At 34.5% G+C, this 27,326-nt stretch overlaps 3 protein-coding genes and 1 long non-coding RNA gene across 5 annotated transcripts; 1 reads left to right on the top strand and 3 right to left on the bottom strand.

Annotated features, from left to right (window-relative positions):
• Positions 1-1,000: 1,000 nt before the first annotated feature.
• Positions 1,001-3,060, bottom strand: PDLP7 (plasmodesmata-located protein 7). The gene is made up of 3 exons (XM_068448417.2): positions 2,180-3,060; positions 1,411-1,524; positions 1,001-1,234 (listed from the first exon to the last, which is right to left on the bottom strand). The coding sequence occupies exons 1-3, from the start codon at positions 2,910-2,912 to the stop codon at positions 1,227-1,229; spliced, it is 855 nt and encodes a 284-aa protein (XP_068304518.2). The 5' UTR covers positions 2,913-3,060; the 3' UTR covers positions 1,001-1,226.
• Positions 3,061-7,619: 4,559 nt separating this feature from the next.
• LOC148689752 (uncharacterized) lies at positions 7,620-8,090 on the top strand. Its single transcript, XR_015958758.1, has 2 exons — positions 7,620-7,752; positions 7,870-8,090. It is a non-coding gene; the product is annotated as an uncharacterized LOC148689752 (long non-coding RNA).
• Positions 8,091-8,178: 88 nt separating this feature from the next.
• Positions 8,179-9,870, bottom strand: LOC137749483 (nudix hydrolase 18, mitochondrial). The gene is made up of 5 exons (XM_068489579.2): positions 9,563-9,870; positions 9,243-9,357; positions 9,066-9,149; positions 8,681-8,809; positions 8,179-8,581 (listed from the first exon to the last, which is right to left on the bottom strand). The coding sequence occupies exons 1-5, from the start codon at positions 9,661-9,663 to the stop codon at positions 8,432-8,434; spliced, it is 579 nt and encodes a 192-aa protein (XP_068345680.2). The 5' UTR covers positions 9,664-9,870; the 3' UTR covers positions 8,179-8,431.
• An 8,872-nt stretch (positions 9,871-18,742) lies between these two features.
• Positions 18,743-25,829, bottom strand: EMB2656 (ARM repeat superfamily protein). 2 transcript variants are annotated; one of them, XM_068489385.2, is made up of 12 exons: positions 25,354-25,829; positions 24,717-24,920; positions 24,180-24,325; positions 23,579-23,847; positions 22,186-22,283; positions 21,796-21,943; positions 21,279-21,718; positions 20,453-20,961; positions 20,281-20,341; positions 19,926-20,189; positions 19,529-19,790; positions 18,743-19,321 (listed from the first exon to the last, which is right to left on the bottom strand). In XM_068489385.2, exons 1-12 carry the CDS (start codon positions 25,726-25,728, stop codon positions 18,999-19,001), a joined length of 3,099 nt encoding a protein of 1,032 aa, XP_068345486.2. In that variant the 5' UTR covers positions 25,729-25,829; the 3' UTR covers positions 18,743-18,998. The 2 variants fall into 2 exon arrangements, with proteins under 2 accessions (XP_068345486.2, XP_088545467.1); XM_088689341.1 differs by having other exon boundaries at positions 22,186-22,274.
• Positions 25,830-27,326: the final 1,497 nt, after the last annotated feature.

The raw sequence follows: 27,326 nt of genomic DNA, 5'->3' as shown, positions 1-27,326 counted from the left end.
GTTTCCCCTATCACGAGGGCAATTTTGTTCCTCCATGTGGCCTTCTGCAAGAAGAAATCTTAAAGCATTTTGTGCACATAAACTCACCTTCATACCTTGGGGATTTGCATGAACTAACAAAGTGAGAAATTTTCTTTCTATCGCATTGCATTTACAAGGAAATTAATAGTTGTACGAACATCTAATAAGAAGGAATACATTATACAATTGAACTCCGAATCAAAACTGTAGTGTGTATTATGTATGATGTATATCTGATCTGCCGACAAGTGAAAGCAGATTGGTACCATCAAGTTAATTTTGAAGCGGATTTGGTACTGCAGTTCAAGAACACGCCGCGAAACTGTGTGGACAAGGTTAGGTTCAAATGTTGGATTTGCGTCTGAACAATTTCAATGTTGTTATTGCATTAAAAATTTCTTGCTGAGTTTCCAAGTTTTAAAAGCGCTTTCATAATCTGGACCTTGGTGTGCGCACAACATTCTCTTCATTGTAAATCTAAGGAGGGGTTTCCACAGTTTAGTAGCAATGCATATTGGATGTAACGTCCAACATTGTTCTTCTGCGTATGATGTTCAATTCAATCAAACCGTGAAATCTTATTCATACTCTTTGAGTGGTTAAAAAAGATAAAGGTAAGTTTATGCGTCTACATGAGCACTTATATATGAGTTTATCCGACGAATATTTTGAATGTGATAGCATGTATTTAATGTTTACCTTTAGCTTTAAGTATTGTACTTTGACAAAGGAGTGAGGGGTGAAAATTTTCCTTGTTTCCTCGTTAAACTTTGACATGATAACAAAGTTGTTTAAATAATGGCAATACTTCATGACGAAGAAATTAACCATACAAATTTGAATTACAAAGTGACATTTTAGAAAGTACCAAACAGTCACAGAAAGAAAATATCATCTGCCCTTTTACAAAATGAATATGCATCTGTTTTTTTTCCAACACACTTTTGTTTAAGTGGAGAGGAGATTGGAATCTTTAGCCTTTCTTTTTCTCACCCTCCTTTTAACTTTGATTTTGAGCAAGTGCCCCATCGTACATATTTCCATCATCTTTTCTATGAACTCTACTTTTGGAGAGAGACATAAAGTAATTAAATCAAAGAAATTAAAGCATAAAGACATGGAGGAGCGAAAGTGGACATGACGAAGAGAAAAGATAACCAAAAGCAAGATCACTCGGGAAGCCAATAACTTTGCATGTTCATTATTTATTTACCTGCACAGAAAGTAACGGCCAGAAAATTTTGTTAAGATATTTCTGCAATATGGTATCCGCTTTCTGGTTCTAAAGTTAAAGAAGATTAATAATAAAATATGAACCATGAAATGATTTAAAAAGAAATAGTGAAATGAAGGTAAAAAGAGAGACAATCAAGTGAATATTCTACGTACCATTGCCCCCAAAAATCTTTCTGATGAAACTAAGAAAGACAATGAGTAGGGCAACCCCAGCCAATAATCCAATTATCACAGCAAATGTCTTCTCACCATCACTGGCGGATTTATCTGCCATTCATTGTTGAAAATAAAAAAAGAAAGAGTAAATCCACAAAATAATAAAATTCTATAGAAATTAACATAGTAAAAAAAACATGCTTACTTAATAGAAATAGGAGAATGAATGAATGATCCCAGAGAACTTAGAAATAAAAGAACTAAGAAACAAAATGGGACCCATCGATCTGATCCCTGAATTTCAGATATTTGATTATGAATTTTAAGAAAAAAACTCACACTTTGCGATTCTATGTGTGTTAGTAAACAATTGAAAAAGTTGAGAATGAAATCATTCTCGTTTCCATATTTTATTAAACATACATAATTCATGAACAAAAATCAAGAATAAAAAATTTATTCAAATTCGTATGCCCTATAAATAAATATGCCCATTAAAGAACAAAAAATGCTAGAGTCATCAAATTTCGCTCTCTTCGACTCATATCGAGCTAGGTCCACATAGCTATTTTTTTTACTATTATTAAAAGGAGGTGGGGAGTTCGAAACCATACAATAATTTGGGAGAGAGGGGAATATAGAACCTGAGATGCATAAGTAGAAGTTCAACACTTTATTCACTAAAATATTGAATCAGATCGCTAAATTGATTGTATGACTGTTATTCGCAAAATAACGTGACCATAAAGGTTCCAGTCTAACTTACCATGATGATGGACCTTGGTGTAAACATCAGATCCACCAGTTGAGTACCTAGCGTAGCACTTGGCCAAGAACATATCACCATAAACTGCGCCACCACACTCACTTTTCACCCGTCCTATTGCCTCTGATATGCAATCCTCACACTCGGCCAAGCTTAAATCGCCGATGCATTGAGCCAAACCTTGTACGTCCCCTGAACCACCCACCCGGTACGGTCCGCTAGACCCCACCAAGGCTGCCAACACTGAATCTCTACGGCTCATTCCATCAGCATCATACCCAATCGACGGTCCACATTTCTTCAACACTACAGTCTTATCCTCCAGACCCAAGAAAGTAGTGTTATCATACTTGATGTAGCATCCTTGTAGCTGAAGAGCGCCACCGGAAGTGTAGGCGCAGAGGTGTCCAACCTGGCTCACTGCACGCGCAACGCAGGTGGCGCAGTCGGGCATGGCAAGGTCACCGCGGCATTGGTACAGCCCGTAGACTACGTCTTGTGTGCTTGAGCCCATGATGGTGTAGTTGTTGTAGGAGGAATAGGTAGCTGAGTTAACTAAGGAGGTGAGGAGTGAGTTGAGATTGGACTCGTAGGGTGAGTTGGGTGAGTACTTTTCCTGCGTGCAGCCTCCGAAGACAAAGGAGTCTGTGGAGGAGGAACATGATGAAGGAAGGTAGAAATACGACAGAGAAACAAAGAATGTGAAGAGGGAGAGAATAGTACAACTTGCCATTAGCGAGAGAGAGAGAGGGAGGGACGGAGAGAAATTGCACTTCTCTACCAGTGTCTAGCTAACTTAACACTGGTTCTTAAATCACTTAATAAGGGACTAATAAGTAATAATCAACTTGCTGCTATCTTCTTCTTTTAGGAGTTTTTCTTAAAAAGAACCAAAACAAAAGGTTAATAACATATACTACAAAAGCTGCACCGTTTTTATTACAAAAAATGGATACAACTTTATCTTTTTGGGTATATTATAATACATAATGTGACAGTATTGGGACATATCAAATATATATGTTATCCTTATTCATTACTCTAGCTGCAATCATAACAGATGGGATTGTATGATGTATTTTGAATATGCGGGATCATCTTCAAACTACATGCACATATTCGAGGTGTTTGATCTTGTTTCATTCATCTTTATTGAAGCGAAATGATATAAATTTTAATATTTTGAGTAGAGCGATAGTGTTAGTAGGTTAGTTAATTAGTTGTTAGGGGGAAAAGAAATTGGTGGGAATGACCATAGTGCATAGACATGATTGTTTTTCGCCACTGCTGTAAAGGATCATCTGCATATAGATAGATTGCATATTTAGATCCCACATCGACAAATTTATGACTCCGTCAATGTCGTGACCCAGGAACCTCTACCCCCTCATCGTTTGTATTTATTACGTTGTTGATGTCTTATTTTGAAGTTCTAGTCACAAAATCATTTGACAAGTGATGGACTGACTAAACTCCTTATATACTCTCGGTTTCTTAACTTGCCAACGCGGGATATTATTCACATCATGACTTATAGAACATATAAATTTTTACCTTCTGATTTATGGTACATTTAATGTACAATGAAAAGAACCTCAAGACACAGAAAGGCTTGAACTTCTTTTCTTTTTCTATAATTTCTAGAGGGACCTTATATTCATCGAATCATGGGTAGGCGCTTTACCATGAATTATAGATAGACCTTTTGCGAGTGAAGACACAAACACAACGGTGCACATCCCACAATAGTATTAGTTGCACTCTCGCCTTACTTTACAGGGATAGGACAGCTTAATTACTTCAAGAGAAAGAAACCTTTGCTTCTGTACATTATTTAGCAAAAACTTAGCACAATTAGCTAACATGAAAGTTTTGTATCCTAATCAATGTTTTAAAAGATGAAGGCGAAACTAAGTCGTTTCATGAATAGCCTCGGGACGTGAGGTGATAACCTCGCGATACTTTAAAATTATTATAATGCTTAATTATATAATATAATACCTTGTAAAACAATCAAGCAAGCATGTCAATCAATCAAATATTTGACTATTATTGTTTTTTTCTCTAATTCACATCATAAAATCATAATAACCTAAACTAAGTTAGGAACATAAAATTAGCATGAATTAGATAAAAATTATGCCTAAAATAACGACGTTTTGGGTTTAGGCGGCTTTTAGAAAATAAAATAATAAATTCAAATGCTCAGGTAATGCCTCAACAACAATTAAGCTACCGCTTCAGGCACTTAAGCTAGTCTATAGTCCACTCCCGTTGGACAGAGGCGTTTTTTTGAAAGCCGATTCAAAAAAAACCACCCAGGCTAGTCTCAATACTAGTTTTTTAAAAGATTGATCCTAGCAAGTGAAAACAAAAAATGAACAACTCATAGGCGTAGGCGTCTATCATGCAATTGAACTCCTAACAGACGTGTTAATAATGTGTTGATATTTAGATGTGTCAATCTTTAGTGGCTTATCACTCTAAATTTGGGACTAATTCACGAATTAAAAAGTCATATTGAAAGTTAGATCCAAATGACATTAATCTTATACTCGTGAATTGGAGCTTTTAGCATTTCTTTTGCAGTCTTGTACTTGAATGCACCATATGGCTTTGGATAGTTCTTGTGGATTTGGTGAGACCCTGTATAGAATATTGTTTTATTATTGATGTATTTACTGTTGTAGCTCACTGTTTAAAACTTAAAATTATTCTCTGTTGCATCTATGTCTTGAGTTTGAATCTCTCCTATTTGAATATCGTTTCTATAACATACACACACATATATGAGTTAGGATCCGGGAATACATATTTTGACATACATTTTGTAGGGTCTACTTCATAATGTATTTTAATGATCTGAACCCTCCATATTTTAGTACATCATTCATAAATCATCCTCACAAAAAAAATTTCAAATCCAAAACCACTGAAAATTTCATTTTTTTAAAGAAAATAAGCGAATACAGTTCTACAAATAAACAAAATTTAATCCAACGGTCATATTTTAGATTTGAGTGACTTTTGTTAGACATGATCTTTAAGATAATACATAAAAAATAAAGAATTGGATTGTTGAAACATAACGTGTATGTATATACTCTAGTTATACACTCTCGTGAATCTTGATTAGATCTAACCTAAGAGAGCAAAATGACAATGACAAAGGCATGGTGGGATTTTATACGTACCACAAGTGTGAAGCACCTAGTGTCTTGTGGTGCAAGGCACGAAGAGACCAAGATAAAATACCATAAATTTAATAAGACATTACTGAATTGAATTCTTTGTTACGAGGGAAATACAAAGTAACATACACACACTATTCTAAAAATCTCCACCTAGGCGCTAGGCAATTGGTCACCGTTCCAATTAATGCCTAGGAGTTTGAAAATTAAGAAATGATTCTAGACCTACTGAGGCGCTCGCATAGGACCCCCTAGCCCGCCTAAGCACCCGCCTAGTCCGACTAGACGCACCTTGGCACACGCTTAGGTTGCGACTCATTAGACAGAAAATAGATAACTTTCAATAAATTGTAAGAGACCTCTTGAATACTAAACAAACACAAATTATATGCTTGTTCCCCATGTTTTCATTATGTTCCAATACTTCATAACATATATGTCATTCTATTTTGTAATTTATGATGAAATTATATATATCTTAAGTATATACATACACTTATTTACACGAAATATAATAGATTTATTTAAATCCGCCTAGTCCGCCTAGGTGCCCGCTTAGACTCCACCTAGCTGCCTTGGCGTTACGCATCAACCCATCATCCGATTAACGCCTAACATCTTTTAGAACCTTGCATACACATGCTAGCCTGCCCACCTCTCCTCCACTAAATTCATATATAATTTACTGCAGAGAGCTACTTAACAAAACAAAAAAACAAATATGCATTATGGCAGAGAGAAAGCGGCCGATACCACAAGTGTTTACTGTGCACAGTAGAGTGGGGGTAACAATCTCGAAGCATTGAACTAAGACTGCCCCATTTTTTACAAACACTACAACAAAAAAAACTAATGATGTGCAGAAATCATATCCCGTTGTCGAATTTAATGTTCGTCAAATAGACAAAATTCTGCAGAAGGATTTTCAGGTATTTATATCTAATATTTTTACAGTGCAAAATGGGCAGGACCAGTCTGATCAGGCCTGAGGTATGGAAGGGTATACCTCTCCCAGCCCAAGTTTTGTAAGATTCAACTCCTTGTTCAGGCTGAGCTTCCCAACCCAGATGAGAAAAAGTTAGGCCCGGGTCTATTCCCTAGTCCAAATGATTGAATGGGCCATTGAAAGAGTCCCAAATTTTACCGAGCGACCTTACTTTTTAGGAACGTTTTGACGTAGACGCCTCCTTTTTAAAAGTCATAAACTAAATATCTATTCTTTTTGCAAATTTGATTAAACATTTTCCCTACAATTTTGGTACTTTAATTTTATTTCATTAGAGGTCTATTCACGTCAGTATTCCCTTTTTTCCTTCTATTTTTATGCATCTCTTATTATGATGATTTAAGTTTTTTTTATTTTTTTATTAAAAATTTATTTTAGTAAATTAAATAGAATGTAACAAAACTTGTTGTTAGGTACGTTTGATTATAATGGTCCATTTAGCTTCTTGCTACATTTGAATTTTTGGTACGTTTGTTTTCAAAACATTTTTTTATTACTTTTTGTCCTAATAACGAGTAATTACTTTAATTAATTAGTTGTTAATAGAAAGAGTCGTTAACAATGTAAAATTTTAAATTACTTTAATTAATTATATTTTTTTTTTATAGAAAGAGTCATTAATCAACGGATAATAGTCTTTTTGTTAATTCAAAATTATATGATTTATCGTTATTATTTAGCATTATCTACAATAATAAGGATTTATCTCCGATCAACTAAAAGTTGTTCCAAAGACTAATCTACCAAAAAACAAGACTATCTAGAGCATTGTGTATGAATCAAACATAGTTTTAAACATTCCAAAAAGATGAATATTCATTTTAATATAGTTTATAATTGGGTATGTTTTAATTCGGGATTGGTACATTTTTGTTTGATGTTGGTACGGTTTCTTTTAATGGCGTGGGTGTACATTTAGATTTGAAAAGTTTAAATTTTTAGACTTAAATATAGTTGAAATTATTTAAAATCTATAACAGATATTTAAATGTAAATTAATTTCAATTAATATGAAGTAATTCAAATCTGAGTATCTTAATCAAATGTTTCAAAAGCTTAATGAAAAACTCAAAAAGCATAAAGGTTTAGTCTACAAAAGTCTAAAACAAGGCATCTAATTCTAATTTTCTCTACTTTTTAATGAGTTTGTTTCTCAAAATTTGAATGATTATATCTTCTGTTTACTCAAAGCCTTTAAAAGTTTCAAATGATCTTTCATTTAAAAACTTTGTTTCAGTGTTAATTTTTATGTCCCTGTCTTCTATTTCCAGTGTTACACTCTCCCTTTCTCTATCAGGTGCACATAAACGGGAAAGAGATGGCCCCACAACGAAGAAACATGGCTTCGAGGAGGAAAAGAAAAGAGGAGAAAACACGTAAACATTCTCGTTCCTTTTTCGATCCTTTGCGTGTGTTCTGGGGATAAGGGGTTGGTTTGGCGTCTATAGTTTCTGTTAGGACTGTGTTTGTAGTGACACTGGCATTCCTTTCAGGTTTGAGAGATCAGCAGAGAAAGCGAAAGAAACTGCTGAGAGGACGACATTGAGATGAAGGGAGAATAATTGTTCTCGTAGGACTGATTATATTAACTTGAATGTTCTTCGACTATGTAGTTTCTTAAACAGTTTTGTTCTTGTAGCTCTGTTTTGATTTCAACTTAGTACAAAGACGAAAGTGAAATTACGAGCAATTTACAGGCGATTCATTTGATGAAGGAGTTCCCATTTTTTCCATTTCCTTTTGCATTCCCTTTACATAATTCAATCTCGAAAGTCCATTGATTAGCCGAACAGCAAACGAAGTTGCGACAAACGAAACGTCTTTATTATTTGAAACAATCTTGCTCACATTTTTTAGCTTTGACCAACATGATTGATACAAAATTTTCTGGAATTAGATTCCAGCAAAACAAAAACAAGAAGCAAATGCTTTTCAGTTGTGGCTTTTTTCTTGCTTGTTTGAATCCCATGGGAGAGTACTCTACCTAAATGCTTTTTGTCGAAGATCAAAAAGCAATACTGATATCTCCATCAGCACTTCTCCGAAAGCACTTGTCTATAAACATGCGATCAGATTTTCTTTCCTAGATTTAAGAAGAGGGCCTTGATCCTTTTGTTGCTGAGTTGTTAGTCGATTTACTAATCTGTCCAAGGCTTCTTTCATCCACCAATGCTGACAAACTTCTCTTGCTTCTTCAACACTCATCTATTTTTCGCAATTATTTCCAAATTAAGTCAGCAATTATATTACATTAATTGGATAAAATAATTGGTCAAATTAAACATGCACATAAAAAAAACATACCCAAATTCTTTGCCTGAGGTTCTTCTCTGGCCAGAAATCCAACTGCTCCTGAACAAGTAAAGGAAACATGTAGCCTTCGTAGTGAGAATCATGGCTTTTGCTCTTGAAAAGCCATTTACCCAATTCACGCTGCAAAAAAAATAACAAGAACATCAAAATTATGGCATTTCCTAAATCAATTGTAACAAGCTAGCTAATCAACTAAAGAGTATTGCTACTTGAACCACATTTACTGACCACATTGCTGATCACCTTTCTAATATGTGCGGGTCCCACATACACTAATAGGATCCGCCTCTATCATAGAAGAGGTGATTAGTGAGTAAATACGGTACAAATAGCATTACTCTTAACTAAATAAGTAACAGAGAAGATCATCGCTAACCTCAACGAGTCCCCGTACTCCTGCTTCCTCTAGCGTCTCTCGTTCCGCTGCCCCTTCCTTGGATTCGTCTAGTTCCCATCCTCCCTGTTGGGATTAATGGAAAATTTGTATGATTTAAACTGAACTAATTACTGCAACAAATCACCATTAATTTGATAGAGAAGAAGATTAGGGTACCTTTGGAAAGAGCATCCCCTTTCCCTTCTGCGAGCTAATGACAAGAACTTCAAGTTCTTGTACATCATTCTTTAAGGGAGTTTGCTTGGAAGCGTTATATCTATACGGAATACATCTGCACAAACAGTACAAAGGGCAATACCTCCATCAGTAACCAAAAGCATAATTTTTCTTCGTTAATATAAACAATATTACTATTCTAAGTTATACTAAGCGAAAGAAGAAGGGTTTAAACTCGGGACACAAAGGGTTGAAGAAGAAGATGCCCCTCCACTATTAAGTAATGTGGCAGATATACAAGTTGAGAGAGGGAGACTAACCCTACAACTTGGCGATGACCTTTGCTGTAACGCTGCATATGCCTTCCAGTGCGAGATACCAAAGCAGCAACCATGTTTTCTTGGGGTATCAAAGCTACCATGTTTTGTTTCAGATAGATTCTTGCAAGTTAGAAACCAAACCAAACCCACCCTTCGTTTATAAACAAAAATAAGAGGAAAGTTTCCAAAAACAAAAAAACAAAAATAAGAGGAACAGAATCTTTGGAAAATCAGAAAGTTGTACAGTATTGAAACCAGAAAAATATATTATATTTTGTTTTATATTTATTGCTGACCACTAGTAATATATAAAGGAAATGAAAAATTAGACATATTGATGGAGGATCCTGACTTCCATGTGTTCTGTTATCCAAAAAAAGGACAGCTGACCTACTCGTGCCATCCCATATAATTAGGTCATTTTTAATTAAGAAAATTAATAAAAATAATTAGAAAACTTTAAGTTTTAACGATAAGGATAAAATAAGAAGTAAAGTAAATAGTATCAGAATTGACTTTTTAGTATAAAAATATGGTTTTTCGTCCAAGTAAACAATACTGGAAGTTTTTCGTTAAAGTTCCCTTTTTAATTGGGATGAGCGCGGTTCAGTTTGAGTTTGTTTAATATAAAAAATACAATCGAATTAACAAACATTTAGCTGTTCAATTTGATTTGGTGTTGATGAATGCCATCATTGAAATATTACCATACCAAATTATTGTTAATCGCTTTCGTTCAATTGGTCTAAGAATATTCTTTTTTTTTAGTACATCGATATTTTTACACTAAGGAGAGGAGGTTCGGCTAAGCCACACAATGGACAACCTAATTTGGTATCGAATTCGTCATTCACGAGATTCGAACATAAGGCCTCTCACTTTCAAGTAAAGAGGAATACCACCAGACCGTAATATTGAATGATGGTTTAAGAATATTCTAACATATAAATAAAAAAGTCCCCACATTTCAAGTGTCACATCCCGGCCCGGGACGGATCACTTCCCGGGCCCGCTCCACCACCGTAGCACGATATTGTCCGCTTTGGGCTTACCATTCCCTCACGGTTTTGTTTTTGGGAACTAACGAGCAACTTCCCAGTGGGTCATCCATCATGGGATTGCTCTAGCCCCCTTCTCGCTTAACTTCGGAGTTCCTACGGAACTCGAAACTAGTGAGCTCCCAAAAGGCCTCGTGCTAGGTAGGTATTGGAATATACATTTAAGGATCACTCCCCTGGGCGATGTGGGATGTCACAATCCACCCCCCTTAGGGGTCCGACGTCCTCGTCGGCACACCATGCCCAGGGTTAGGCTCTGATACCAATTTGTCACATCCCGGCCCAGGTCGGATCACTTCCCGGCCCCGCTCCACCACCGTAGCACGATATTGTCCGCTTTGGACTTACCATTCCCTCACGGTTTTGTTTTTGGGAACTCACGAGCAACTTCCCAGTGGGTCACCCATCATGGGATTGCTCTAGCCCCCTTCTCGCTTAACTTCGGAGTTCCTACGGAACTCGAAGCCAGTGAGCTCCCAAAAGGCCTCGTGCTAGGTAGATATTGGAATATACATTTAAGGATCACTCCCCTGGGCGATGTGAGATGTCACATCAAGAGTTTTAATTTTCTAAACATCCACACATCTAACACGTTAATTCGACCAAAAGATTAAATTTTTCAGAACATTATCAAGTCCAAATACAACTAGAACTTAGTATCAATTAAATAAAATATCATACTAGCAAACAATTTAGAGAGTTTTAACGAAAATATCACGGTACTGTTCACTTTAACGAAAAATCACATTTTTACACTAAAAAGTCAATCCTGGTACTATTCACTTTTTAAGCCCTTTTTATTTTATCTTTATCATTAAAACTCAAAATTTTCGAGCCTTTTTTATTAGTTTTCCTAACAATTTATTGGTTACAATCTTATACTTCAAGAGTTTTTTGATCCAAAAACATTTTCTCTAAAGGCTCTTTCATTTTAAAAGTACTTCTAAACAAGTCTTATGTTTAACCCTCCAAAATATTTTTTACATATAATTCATGCTCTTTTTTTTTAGTCTCCAACAATAATTTGATAATGTTCTGAAAAAATTAAAGAGATTTGGTCATGTGAATTTTTTTTTCCTTCTTTTTTTATTTTTTTTATTTTTGCGCATTAGGCTCATGGATTACACAGCATGTGAGAGGCACGTTAAGGGACAAAAAAGTGTGTTGGGTCCCGCAGTGCAGCACATTTAGTGCAATTGACGGGTAGGCGGCATGGCCCTTTTATAGTCGTTGGATTTTCAAAGGTAAAAAATCTGGACCGTGGCTTTCAATGGTAAATAAAAAATATGAGGAGGCAAATAAAGTGTGGTGGGTCCCGCGGAGCAGCAACGGTCCAAATCTAGCAGATATTTTTGGGGTTTCCCATCCTCTTTAGTGTAGATTTAAAGAAAAAATATGTGACATTTTTAGGGTTAAGAATTAAAAAAAATATGACAAAGATATAGTCGTTGTGCCCACCTGGCACAATCTGGGTTGTTAAATTGCAAAAAGATATTAATCTAATGGTTCATATTAATTCAGTTAGATAAAATTTTGAAAAATTAAAAATACAGAAAAGAAAAAAAAGCAATTTCCTAGAAATACCCAACCGTCCTCTTCCACCCTACATCACATCTCAATATTTTCAAAATTCATACCGGATCATGACACGTGACACTAGTTAAAAATCTGATCTAAAATCTATCTATAAAAATTATAATTTCGAATGATGACACGTGAAATGACGAGATTAGTTGAAAATCTTCTTCGAAATTAAACGTAATATTATATTTTTATTAATTAAAAAATAATTAATTCAATTATGATGTAAAAAAAGAAAACTAATGAAAAAACTTGAAAACTTTGACTTTTAACGATAATGACAAAATAAAGGGTAAAGTGAATAGTACCAAGTTTGACTTTTTTAGTGTAAAAATGTGATTTTTCATTAAAATGAACAGTACCACAGACTTTTTGTTAAAACTTTTATATAAAAATACACGCAAACTGTTACTATTCACTAACACAATAATTGCCTATTGTCCAGTTGCCCGGGAAATTATTGCATTGAGGAGTGGACTTCTTCTTACGCCATAAAAATGGAGCCTTTTAGACCAAGACTTGCTTTCCTACATGTGAAGGGTAGCTTTATCTAGAAGAGGATCCTCTCCTGAGCATAGGATGGGGATCATTCTGACCACGAAATCTAGACCGTTTAATTTTAATTCAACGGTTGAAATTATTATAACTTTTTAGAGGACTCTCTGTTTAGAGCCGTTAGATTAAAATTGAACGATCCAGATTTCATGATCAAAATAATCTTTATCCTGAACTCAGCAGATGATCCTCTTCCGCTTTATCTAGCCAGCTTATTGCCACTCTTCATTAAACTTCTTGCAAATGATAAAAATATATTTTCTTTAAGTGCAAAAAATTAAATAAGAAATTTTAATAGTGTTTACTTAAGTAGCATTATTTATAATTAAAACTAATGAAAAAGATTTAAAAACTTTGAGTTTTAACGATAAGGACAAAATAAAGGGTAAAACGAATAGTACTAGGATTGATATTTTAGTGTAAAAATGTAATTTTTCGTTAAATTGTACCGAAAACATTTCGTTAAAGTTCCTTTATTTATATCCTTACGTGTTGAAAAAAAAAACTAAGGTTAATAGGTATATTTTTTGTTACAAGCAATTAAAATTTAATTGTTACATTAACCACATAGAAATTCAAAAATGATTCATGCAGCTAAATATCAGATTTAGTGTATATGAAAAATCGTAAGTTAAATGCACATGAAACATGGATTAATTTACGCCATATTATATTAGGATAGCGGTTTCAAGGGGTAATTTCAAATTTTCATTAGAAGGGTTCATCCCAACATACTTAACTCTCACACTTGGAATGAGAAAAAGTTTGAACTCGGGACATGAGGAGCTGAAGATGAAGGCTCTAATCATTAGTAATCCATCACTTCCTAGATTGTTGACAATATTTTAGGAGTTGTCGAAATAGTGGAACTGTAAGAATTTTGTTATAATATGTTTATATTTCTCAGTCCTACTTGTCGGATTACGCTGATATTTTTGGTACCTAAATAAACTCCACACATGTTGTCAAGATTTCATAGAGATAAGTTAATATGCCCTTAATACCACTATGATATTGTCCTTGAAATTGCATATTGCTACATACATTGCACATTATATGTGCGGGTTTTATCACAAAAGTCTTGATATTATTAATGATAAAACCATTCAATTATATTATAACTTATTTTTCAAGTTTTCAACACACGAAAATATGCAAGTTCGGACATCAAATTGTTGATTAACAATCGTCGTTATTCTGAGCCTTGAAATCAAGCAGTATAAATTTTAAAACCCACCAGAAAATATGAGAGGAATCTCAAGATTTATTGAATGAGAACTTATAATTATAATTGTTTTAGAGTTTGTTTTGAAATACTTTTAAAATGACTGAAAACAGTTTTGGTAAAATTATATTTTAGCTTTAAAAGCACTTCAAGTGCTTTTCTACAATTTGCTTGCATTTTTAATAAGAATTGGTTTTAAAAACACTTTCACCAAAAGTATTTTCAGTCATTTCAAAAGCAATTCCAAATAATTTTTTGAACTAAGTAGTATTATTCTATTTATGCGAATCTAAATCATATTGAAGGAGACTTTGAGGAACCATCAATTGGCCAAGTCATGCTATGTAGCCAAAATAAAATCTTAAATATAATGAACGAGACTCTCAAAGTCGCTATCATCAATTGTGTCCACTTGTAAACTTTTAAAATCAATAATAAAGTCCACTTCCTAGAATATTGAAGAGGTTAAGGCTCACAAGTAACCATTTCTCTTACGAAACTAATATCTTATTTATTTATTTATTTAGTTAAAGATTAAAGCAAAATATATAGTAATAATAAGAAAAAAGAAAAGAAGGAAGGATTGGAATGAGGGAGTAGGGTAAAATATTATACAATATTAAAACTATAAATTAAGATCTAAACAAACTACTTTTCTTTTGACGTTTTTATTTTATACATTCTCCTTCGTTTCTCGATCATACATTGCTGTTTATTTTTTCTTTTATATTTTAAAATGAAAACTAACCATAAAATAAAATATGGCTGTCAAATAAAATGAGTCTGAGAACACTCCAAACTTTGTTCATTTTTCTTTAACAATTTGTGTCAGTTTTTGGGGCATCTTGAGTTAAATCTTTTGTTAATTTGGACTCGTGTAGATTGGAGTTTTCGTGGTGTTAGGTTTTCTTGAGTAGTTTCTTATTTTCTTGTCATAAAAAAGGAATTAAAATAGTTAAATGTGAAAGTGAAATAATTGTTGAAAAGAGTCGACCATATAATGATGACATGAAATGAAGCAAACGGGACCCCTTGTGAGTCATCGACACGTACTCGCATGCATGCCTCACCATTTGTTAGATAACATTAAAAAGTTAAAAAACAAAACAATCAAATGGTCCCCATTCCCCATCCTCTCTTTTCATTTTTGCAATTAGTGTTCATACAAATGGAATGAGATTTTTTCCTAATCTTTTTTATGAGGATTTTAGAGACTCTTAAATCGTGTTTCTTTATTGTATATCGTATGATCATAAATTATTTATTTTTATTTAAAATTAAATATAAACATTACCTGATCAAAACTAACCGCACAATATATGATGAACAAACACAATTTGAGGATCCAAAGAGGATTCTCATTCATACAAATGGTTTCATTCCCCATCCTCTATTTTCACTGCTAGATATTTTTAAATTTTTAAATTTAAACTCATCTAATATTGATAAATAGAATAGTGAGGAAAAAAATTTCTTGCACATAAAGCATGCATAAGATTAAAAAGTCGTGCTCCAATATTCTAGTGAAAAGAATGTTAAGTTATTATCCATGTGTACCCTCAATTCTAAATTATTATAATTTTTTATTTTAAAATAATTACTAGTTAATTTGTTTCGATTTATCATTGGATTTTGAACATGATAGACAGTCAAGCTTAATTGTTATTTAAGTACTAAGAAAACAGAAACGATAAGGACATTATATTGTTTTTCTTTCTTAAAGTTTTAAATTTTATTTTAATTGTTGAATTGAATAAATTAAATAATGGCGTGTAAATGTTTGTAGTTATCATTTCTCTTAAAAAAAAAAAAAAAACAATGGCGTCATTTGAGAGTTGAAAGCCCTTCCGATTCCCAAAGTATAGTTTCTAGAAGTTCAAAGATGGAATAATGGAAAGTTGTTTATCCTTTGATGGTTTAGTGTTTAGTTGTGTATCCATTGATACATTGATGGCGCGTTTACTAATCCGTAATTAAATTGAGAGGAATTGAATTGAGGGAAATTGAAATGAGGTAGAATCAAAATCAGATTCATGTTGAAATTGTTTACTAAAACTGTCTGAAATCGGAGTATGAATGATGTTGAGTCCATATAAGTTGTTTACTAATTCACTTCAATCGGAATGAAAACTAGGTTGATTACTATATTGCCCTTACATAAATAAATTATTTTCATACTAATTAATTAAATTAAATTCTTAATTAAATTTATATAATAAAATTCATCTATATAAGCATATATAAATAAGTTTTATTTATTTATTAAAAGATGGCAAGAATGATGTTTAGTCCATATAAGTTGTTTACTAATTCACTTCAATCGGAATGAAAATTAAATTGATGACTAAATTGCCCTTACATAAATAAATTATTTTCATACTAATTTATTAAATTAAATTCTTAATTAAATTTATATAATAAAATTATCTATATAAAAATATATAAATAGGTTTTATTTATTTATTAAAAATGACATAATGAGTGTCAAGTGAAGGGCAATGTTGGGATAATAAGAAATAAGTGAGGGCATAATAGGAATAAAAGATGCATTCCCGATTCCCTTACCCTCAGGAATTCAAATACCTCACAAACTAGGGAATCCCGTTCCTCTAATTTCAAGAATTGGGCTCCACTACTTTTTTGATTTTTTAATATTTAGTAAACACCAGAATACTCCATAATCAAAATTCAATTCCATTTCCTTATTCCGATTACCCTTACATAAATGTGCTATGAGAGTGGATCGTGAATCGATATGGTTGTAAATTCTAGGTTAAATCAAATTTTTAATATAAAACAATATTATTTTTACGTTAATTCAATTTAAACGGCACATAATCAAACTCGAGTGTGAGGGGTACACATCCAATTTAGACAAAGTAACTTCCCCTGTCGACATCATTTTTTGTTTTGTTTTTCTTAATCCCATCTGCTTTTTACACGTTATGAATGGCCTTTTTTTCGGTTGGATTTTTCCATCTTTGTTTCCATCTCCCTTTTTCCCATTGATCTAAGCCAGAGAACGACTCGTGACAGTGTGTGAACGCACCCAAGTTACTCCCACTAGAAGAAACCTTATCCAAGAGAAGTTTTATGGACGATTTGAAGCTTTCAAAACCTCTGGCCGAAACCTCTGCCTAACCTTTCCAATGTTCCAATTGAAAGTTAGCTACCACAAAAAATGCACTTGTCCTTTGCGTTGAAATGGCAAGAGTCACGTCTCTCGAGTGTAAAAGCATCCTCGTCACGCCCACATGTCAAGAAGAGTACAAGTCTATCTATGTAATATCCTTTTTCTCTATAAGAAAAAAATGTCTTTCCTTTTGTTTAAGTACGTATAAAGTATGTTTTTTAAAGCTTGAATGACGTGTTTGATATATATAAGATTAAATAAACTTCTGCAGAGAAGATGTATATGATTCTAGTTTTGTTAGTTCACTCCATGTTTAGTTTATTTAAGACTGATGATGAATGTTCCAATCCAGTCCTAAACCGGCCAAACAAACGCTCTCGAAATTTCTTTTGTTAATGCATTGTATTTGTGCATGCAGTAGAGTAGTGATGCTAGGGCCAACATGTTAAAAGGTGAATATATTCATGAATCCATTCCCTATGCATGTTACCATTTCTGTACTCTAAGCATCTTAGTTGTGGAAATACATTAAGCTAGCCAAACAAATCAACTCTTGTTCGTGATACACGATTCATGAATAAGTCGGCGAGATTCTCTTAAAAAAACCAAAGAAAAAAAAAAAAAAAAGTCGGCGAGATATGTCGGCTAGGATTGAAATTTAACAACGCAATTGTTTTTTATTTTTTTTTTATTGTTATATATGTATATACATCGTTATGGTACATGCATGCCAGGATCCTCTCCGAATCCAATTCCTTCTAGATTCTTCTTTTTTAAAGGCCAAGTTAGCGTCGTGGGTCTTTCCGGAGCTAGTTATTGACAATGTCGTAATAGTCATCGTCAACATACTCCAGCTCAGCGTGTAGAAGTTTATCGATTAACAAACAAAAAAAGTGAAGAAGAAGATGCGGAATTAAAGAAGGATTATTGAAGAAGAAGAAGACGAAGCAAAAGCAAAACTGCAAAGAAGAAAGAAGGAGAATTCGGGGATCCGAAGAGGATCCTCTCCGGGCAAGCTGGGGTTTCATGGTAGACAAGTCAGAGTATTTATATAGATCGTCGGAAAGTTAAGATTTCATCATAAAAACTTGACATTATGAAGAGTAATTCAAATTACTTATAAATCCATGTAAAGTATTTAATGTAGAATTCTCTCAATATAAAAGACATTTTCTTTTCTTGTTGAATCTCTCCACGTTACGTAACGATGGGATTTCTCCAATAGGCACATCACTAGGAGAAATATTTCAACACCTATGTGAGTCGGCACATGTGGTTTCCACCGTGACTTTTGGGTTGCAAGATTACCTAAACAAAACAAACTCTTCTGGAAAATGACTTTCAAGTTATCCCAAATCCCCAACAAACCTATCATTTCAAAAACTGAAGCAAAAGTCTTAGTATCTTTATCAAATCATAATACGATTGTCTTGTAGCCAAAATGATCAGTCAAATTGGCATATCTCTTCACTTTGGTCCTTGACAATGAAAACAACAAGTAATTCTTGAATTTGTCCACTGTAAATTATTTTAATCATTCCTTAAAAAATCTGTTAATATCCTCATGGACCACTTCTATCACTTTGGTCCTCGACAATTAACAGACTTTCACAAACGGATCATAATAATTTACAGTAGACAAGAATCACTTCTATCAATTTTTATTGTCATGAACCAAAATAAGAGTTATGCCAATCTCAAAGACTAAAAAGCCTAATACATTTCCCTAGCCTATATATTACATTGTAAACCGTTAAAAGTTAAACAACCTGAGTAATTCAAATCTTAGAACTCCCATACGCACAACTATACAAAAACAGCAACCTAATTCGTTAGAAACAACCATACAACAAAATACATTGTTCAACCCACTGAATGAAGGAACTAATCTGGTCCATCTGAGTCTTCATCAGATGTAACCTCCGAGCCTTCTTCCTCCTCTTCATCATCTTCATGGATCCTCAAGGCTTTATTAGCAGTCATCTTCGATAGTGCTGCAGTCTTGCTTGCTCTCTGTGAGCGAGCGCTTATTTTGACAAGATTATTAGGAACCACCGAGGTTGGAGAACTATCGTCATCATCTGAAGATGCCTCTTCAAGCGCCACTCGTCTTCTGGAACGGGCTGGTTTGGTTGAGCGAGGAGCTGGGGTTTGCGGCATTTCAACAGAAATATTGAAATCCAAGTTGAACTCTAGTTTTAACTTACCTGCAAAATATATATAAGCAGAAGAATTAGAAGAGATTGTGATCATAAACGAGCTCACATACCCACAGCAAACATACACGAAAACTGCTTAAAATGATTGCAATCCAATATGTCATTTGTCAATGAAACAACCCTAGTAAGGTAAATCATCTTAATGAACAAATAATCCTTTGCATGGGGTTCCTAATAGCATGTTAAGGATTTTACCAAATATAAGATTAGCTTGATCTTGCGACATTTCCTGATCTGGATGCCTATCTTGTGCCTTGAGATGGTCAGCCATCCGCCTTAACTCTTTGACAAGATCTTTCTCTGCTGATACAGATTCGACCACACGAATTAAAAGCCTCCTCATTAACTGGATTGCCTCTTGCTCTGATAACCGGAAATGAAGCATGACAAGTACTCTGCATAATGCCGACACATATGCCTTCTCTGCAGGTGTCTTCTTTGTACCGAAAGTGGCAACCTAAATTAAGAAGATATCAGTAACTAAAATCATAATCACAGTTTCAGAGAATGGCATAAAGACCAAAGTTTTGGAAGTTGAAATATTAACTTATAGCTGCGGGCCAACTTAAGAAATAAAGAATACTACAGTTACCTCTGCGGCTATGCGTATGGCAAGCCCCTCCTCACCACACTCAAGTGGAGGTTCTTCTATCACTTCTGGTAGTTCCCCGGTATCATTTCCTTTCTCTGTCCCATTTTTATACAAGGGAGCCTGCATGATGTGCAGCATAAAAAGTGATACTTGGACTGCACGCTTACGCATATTAGAAACCACGGTAGCAGAACCTCCAGCAGTGCCATTGATACCCGGCCACATAGAACGCATGACTGGAAGGAAAGCCTTGGATATACACTTCTGCATCAAATAAACACAGGATTTCAGGCTATTGGCATCATCTATTGATATGCTAGAGGCACCTCATGTTAGACAAATAAGCACTACTTGCCTTGTGATTAACTGCGAGGGAAGGGTAATTCTCAAAGAACACAGATAAACACTGTTTCAACCTGATGAAAAGTTGAGTACTAAATTAGAACAAGTTGGTTTTCTCCAAAATTAAATTGGGATGATTATACTTGAAAAAAAAGATACAGAAACAAATAAGGCACAAACGCTACCTCTGCAAGTCTTTAGATTCGTTGCTGAAGTACAAGGTAATGAGCTTGGATAAAAGTAATGGATGTAAAGAAGCAGGCATGCCTTGGTAATTCTCACTTAGAAGAAGAATTTTCGCAAACCCCTCACCAAGAGCACAATGAATCGACTCATTTTCATCACTTGCTAAAGAATTGTCCCAATCATCTTTCATGATTCCAGCATACAAAAGATCTAGCAATTTAATGTTCGATATCCCATCTGTATCAGAAAGGTTTAAAGGACTAGAAGTTATATCATAATCTTGACATTGTGGTGAGCAGCCCATCACCCTATCAACTTCCTGAGGATTATGCCACATCCCAAGATCAAATAATGCCTTGCAAGCAACTATGCTAATTGGACCTGGTCCCTTAATAAATGAAAGCTTTAACTGCTTTACTAGTTCCTGGCTTGGCTTTTTCTCTAACAACCCAAAAAGCCCAAGACACCTGACTGCTATCCTTTGGACTTCCAAGTGAGAATGTTTTGCCTGCAAATCACAATCAAGAAAGTTTGTAAACCCCTCGAAATAAAATATAACAAGGAGAGGTTACTATGTTGTGTGGACAAGTAGAAATGTATAAAGTAAGCATATCATACGACATGCATAAAACGATGTCAAGCATGCCTAAATGCCTTTCATTTACCTTAAAGTTGTTATACAGTAAAGAGACGAAATAGATTACACCTTAATAATTAGCCCCTCTGCTATCTCCTACGTTGGAGTGTAGGCAAGCACTACAAAAACTACACACTTGTTCCCAACTTTTTTAAATTTAAACTAAGTACATGAAAAAAGTTTATTACCGCTGGAAGCAATAACGATTGCAGTAGTTCAGTAGGCTCAATAGCTTTCCCTTGAATCCAATGATATGACCTTGCCTTCTCCAAGCAAAGGCCGAAAACAGCAAGGCAGTGCATCCATTGCAGAAAATCCGCTGTTCTTTCCCTGCAAGGGCGAGCAAGTTCCTCTACAACCCCAAGAACAACTTCTTCAAATTCACCACTACCAGCATGCACCTTGCTTGCTAACCCAAACACCGCTTCAGCCCAATCTCTATCACCACCAAGATTTATTCCATCTCCTATAACAACCATGTTCCCACACTCATCAACTTCATGGTCAAAAGGCTTATGCAGAAGTTCCAGCACAAATGTACTAGCAATCTTCCGGGTTGTAACATCTGAAAAATCAAGCATTGCACCAAGCAATAGTAGCTGCCGACATGCAAAGCGATAATTTGGTCCTGATTAAGTAATATCAAGTTAGGATATATAGTTGGATATAAATCAATGTTCTCAACCAAATGGAACTTGCACTCACCAGCATCTATGTGAGCTTTGACTAAATCTATATAATCAGAAATTGTTGCTGGTAGAATTTGCTCAAGAAGGTCACTGGTGTCTGAAGCTTCCGCTGCATATACTGCTGCTTCAGTGCCCATTGTTGAAGCAGCGTCAGAGCCTTTTGCCTGTTCAAGCACAATTTCTGAGCTTAAACAAAGAGGGGCAAGTTTGCTCAACAATATAACATTGGAATATATGCCCTAATATACCATTCCAGACATGGTTATATATGCCTTTTTCCACACCTACTGGTCACTATCCTCAAATTTCATATATGCCCTAAACTTCTCAATTATATTTCCACCCTATTCTATATTCTTAAACCAAAAACACAGGACAATTACAGAACAAATCACTATAAACGTACTTGTGCTTCCATCTGCAGGTGCCTACATATCATCCTCCAATAAAGGGCTACCTCCGCTTCCATTAGTTGAATGCTTGGCGTGCAACGTTCTGAATCGCCTAACAACAAATTGGAAGCATGACCAATGGAAGAGGCTAATATTCATACTTTATACACATGCACACATATAAAGAGCAGTTTTTCTTATCAGAGACAGAGAGTAACATTTTGTGTTGCCAAACCATGAATCAGGATCATCAAACAAGTGGAATCATATCTAAATGTATGATCCTCATGAGAATTTTACCATGGTAATATATACTCACTTCTTAAGAAAAGAGCAGACAGCATTGTTAAAACCACCCAACAATGTATTTCAGTGAATTGAACCGTCCATTTCAGGTCCATATCCAAGGATCAACCTTTCAAAAAGTAGTCACACAAGAAATTGTAGACGTCTTATTATGACCAAACAAATAGACATACATAGTGTTTCCGATAAACACTAAAATGAAGAAGACTGAACAAAAGGGTGCAGTCTTTTATTTGGCCAATTTTCGCAGGGAGGTTTTTAAATTGGGACATAAAAAGGGACGGTTTGAATCATGAGACCATAGTACAAGTGGTACTATGCCAATATTGTCTATTGTTTTAAAAAAAGGTACATTCATTGCATAATCTTTTACAATGCTATGAAAAACCACCAAGATGAATCAGGTAAGATATCTAATCATTTTAGCTACCCCTTAACTGGGACCCAAAATTCATTAGTTCAAAGAACTGAAAGATTTAGCAAAGCCTACTGTGGTACGGAATCTATGGACACAACATCTCTAACCTTTTTACCTATACGCAATTGTATTAAGTTTGGTAGCATGAATGATTTGACAACAAAAGAATGCAACATTTTCAGAAAATGGTCGGAACTAGATGAGTTTCCAAAGCTATGTATCAACATCCTCAAAATTATTGAAAGTGAAGTTTTAAAAAAAAGCAAAAGAAGATTAATTTACTATAACATTTAGCTTAATATATCACCCGTTCAATCAAAGCCATGATTACGTGTTCATGAAAAACTGAACTTAGTCATAATGACAAGTTCAAAAGACGTTAAGTTCTTTAACTTGTTTTATTCAGATGTACTTTAGCAGAAGTATACCAAAATATACAGTTTTCCCTCGTACGGGAGATGTATTCAGCCTCCTACTCTAGAAGACAATAAATCAAAAGGCATAGTCGTCTGTGTGCACGCTTTCTCTTCATTGTCAACTTCCAGACCTTGAGTGACTATCCCAAATATATGGTCAAGTTTATTCCAACATGTTGGATTTGGAAAAGATTTTCTGGAAAAGAAAATAAAACGCAATACATACATGCAAGTAATTAAAAAAAGAGGTTCAGAATACTATCACACCTTCAGTTCTCTCATCCGCAGATGATATGTAGTGCCGAATACTTTCACCATCATGTAATTTAATTAAACCATCTTTGAACAACGCACAAGCCACTGACTCCCCAACCAATTCATAGGTTTCAACGTCAAGATACTTGAGTAGTTCTAAAGGGTCTCCTTTGCAGCATTTTCTTAACCATTCATCTTTCATTAACTTTAGACACTCATTTGAAACAGCAACAGAACGATCAGCAAGTCCCCTCTGAAGAATTAATGTTCTATGCTTGATACTACAAAATCAAGAAAATGAAAGTGAGAAACCAAAAACAAAAGACAACACTCCAACAATTAACAGTTGAGGAGGGTTACTACATAGAAAACTTGTAGCTCACATATGACTAGACACTGGTAAACACCACAGTTAATTGAACAAAGGACTCAAATGCAATCATCAAATAATAATGTTGTCAAAAGATTCTCCCACTTCGTTTGATTTTAAAATTCAATGTGTTTAATTGTATATGGACAAATTTTTGTACTGCTCCTTGGTTTTCCATCAGATCTTGTAATACTACTTCAGGAGGTTAAAGGGGATAGAATTGGAATTGTACCATAAACTCACCTTAGACTTTGAAGAGGAAATTTACTAGCTAGAACATGGTATGCTGCTTTGCGCACTGATTCACTGACATCTAATGTACAATCAATGATTGCTTGTGCGGTTGCATTTGAAGGAGGCAAAGATAGCACTATTGCCTTCCGAACCTCCTGCAAAAATGACAAAGTCAGAGATCCAAGAAGCAACTTTCCACATAATTATTAAGTACTATAAGATTGAGAGTAAAATACCAACAGATTACCGCAAATTTTTCAACATAACATTTCCTTTGGTAATAATAGTATTACAAGCTATCCATTAGAACAGAGTATACAAACTTTTGTGTGCGATAACTGCAACCCAAATTTGGGTATACCTAAAATATACTGAAATGCTTCTGAACAAGAAACAAGTGTCACATTATAACATGGAAATGATGCTGATAAGGGAACTGTACAAGAAGAGAACATGGGTTTGTATGCCTCTGTTGGTACTATACTTTGTTTGACATAGAGATTAGTGTTTTGAATTGTGTGCATATAACAAAAGAGAGGCACTCACCACAGTTTGCTCTGCAGGAAGCATCTCAAGAAATAAATCAAGGATATCACTGTTCTCGCAATCACTTGCAAAACGCGAAAGAGCTCTAACTGCACATGTACGGATTACAGGGACCTTGTCCCCCACACGCAACTTCATACAATCTATTACTTCATCCCAGAGATCACTGCTCACTTCTGCATCATCAGGTAATTGCACGATGATCTGCAGGAACAATAAATTATGTCAAACCAGGGGGAAGAGAAAAATGTTGCAAAGTATGAAACTTGTGCAACCTATGAACAAAAAAAAAAAAAAAAAAAAAAAAAAAAAAAAAAAAAAACCTCATGAAAAATCGAGGCAAGGGTAGCAGTATTACAATGAAGCTCCAGCCAAGAATGAGTGAAGCTAATGAATTATCACCATTTAAGTTAGATAAATAAAATGTTACTTACAGAACTCAATTTTAAGATAGTAGTAGCTCAAAAGTAAAACATTAAAGAAAATAGTACCCTCTCCTCAAATCTCATGACCTTCGAAATTATACCGATCTTCAAAACCATACACATTCAAACCCCAAAAGTTACAAAGCCTTAAAACCCTAAATCCCAATTGCCTCTCAATTTCCCAAATTCAGTAACCAAACTAAAAACCCTACCTCAGAAACAGTCTGGCAGGCTCGTGACCTCGGAGTCTTTGTAGCGGCTGAGGACGCCGGCAAAAGGAACCTGAGGAAGTCCTCCAAGAAAGCGTCGGATTGGGAGGCATTGCCGGAGTCTCGGGCAGTTGCGAAGGTGGAGACGAACCGGACGATGCGTTCGGCGGAGGCGTTGGGCCTCTGGAAGGCGAAGAGGGGAAGTAGAGTTTTGCAGAATGCAGAGAAGAAGAGAGAGGATGACGACGTTTTGGAGCGGAGGGCGGCGAGCTCCTTGAGCTTGCGGTTGTGGCTGGCGTTGGAAGTCCGAGCGTCGTCGAGGATTTGAGCGATTTTGAGCACCAAGCGGTTCTGTTCTTCCTCCGTCGGTTCTGCCATGGCTCTCTGTGACTGAGTCGGTCGGTCTCAGCCACTGAGGAAATGGATCTGACGATTATTTGGCAGTTCAATCAAGGGTTCGGAATTGCCATTTTTGAATTCGAGCGGGAGTTTCTGCTTTTTTTTTTTTTTTTTTTAAGAGAAAGGAAATGTCAATTGAATTCCAAGCCCAAGTTATAAGCTGTTGAAGCCCAACGGGCCAACGCCAAGGAAAGTTATTAGCAATACTAATATTTTTCTCTTTCGTTTTGATATGGGTGCCTCATAAATTTTTGGGGCTTTTAGATCCAGGTCCAAAAATGTAGAGTGTTTTTAGGAGTGAGTCCAGTTATTTAATTATATGTTTTTATTTCTTTTATACTCATTTTATATTTTCTAAAAATATTAAAAATCAATTAAAATCTTCTAATATTATGCATTTTCCAACTCCAAAAGAATATATTTAATATCTTATAACAAAAAAACTAATATACTAACATAAATTTATCTACAAAACATTCTACCCTAACTCAAGTAACAAATATATGAATGTATATAATACCTATATGTGAGATATGAAACCTAATTAAAATGTAGAAAAAACATAACATACCTACAAGTAAGACACATTAATATGTGACAGGTTGATTATAAAAAAAGAATCTGTCATATAGGTAGATAAATATAATTAACCTGTGATATAGGTTGATTATAAAAATTAAAAATAAGATCTATAAATGGGGTTTAAAGTAGGAGGAAGAACGAGAAATAACAAAAAGATAAATAAAAAGAAATAAGCAAAGAGATAATTGGGAAGAAATTTGATTTTTATAATAAATCTTATTATTGAACAGATAACTATTGATAATTAAATAATTAAACATAACAAATTGGACTTATTTTAATAAACTGGACTATTCCTACTATTGCCTCAAAAAATTGGACTTATATCAAGTTTCCCCTTAATTTTTTAAGATTGTGCTATTCGCACACATTTTTTTACCTTCCACACGTCGTTCTTAATTTTCAACCGTCAGATCAAATAATTGAAAAATATCAAAGTATAGAGATTAATAAGGTTGTATAGCAAGTAAAAATTAGTGTGTGTATGTAGCACCACCCCTTTAAACTAAACATCTATTCACTTTAAAATAGAGATTAAACATTCTTCCGGCAATTTTGATGATTTTATTAAACATTCCTCCTACATATCTTTTTAGTATATTTGGAATATAAATGTACCAAACGTACCACAAATCGATACATTAATTTTCAAATGTACCAATCGGTATGTTTATTTTCAAATGTACCATCAATTTCAATCACTTCGAATGACTTTTTAATGTAGAAGATACTAATTTAATCAAAACATAAAAACGCACAAATCTTTAGCTTTTGAAATGTAGAATGTAAATGGTTGAATCTAGCTTTCTCTTTTATTATTTTTTTGGGTAAATATCAGTTTATTACTCTCAAATTTCGTGGTATTCAACATTTAGTACATAAAGTTTTTTTTCGTCCTAGAGCCATACCTGAAGTGCTAATTTTGAGACAGTCTCATACATCCGTTAGTCAAACTATTAATTCTCCCGTTAAGTGATGATGTGGCACCCATGTGG

The sequence above is a fragment of the Pyrus communis genome, chromosome 17 (genome assembly GCF_041283825.1).
Source record: "Pyrus communis isolate YQ-2024b chromosome 17, ASM4128382v1, whole genome shotgun sequence".
In the NCBI taxonomy this organism is placed as follows: Eukaryota; Viridiplantae; Streptophyta; class Magnoliopsida; order Rosales; family Rosaceae; genus Pyrus; species Pyrus communis.
The sequence above is the reverse complement of the archived record's forward strand: the minus strand, read 5'-3'. Positions and strand labels throughout refer to the sequence as shown.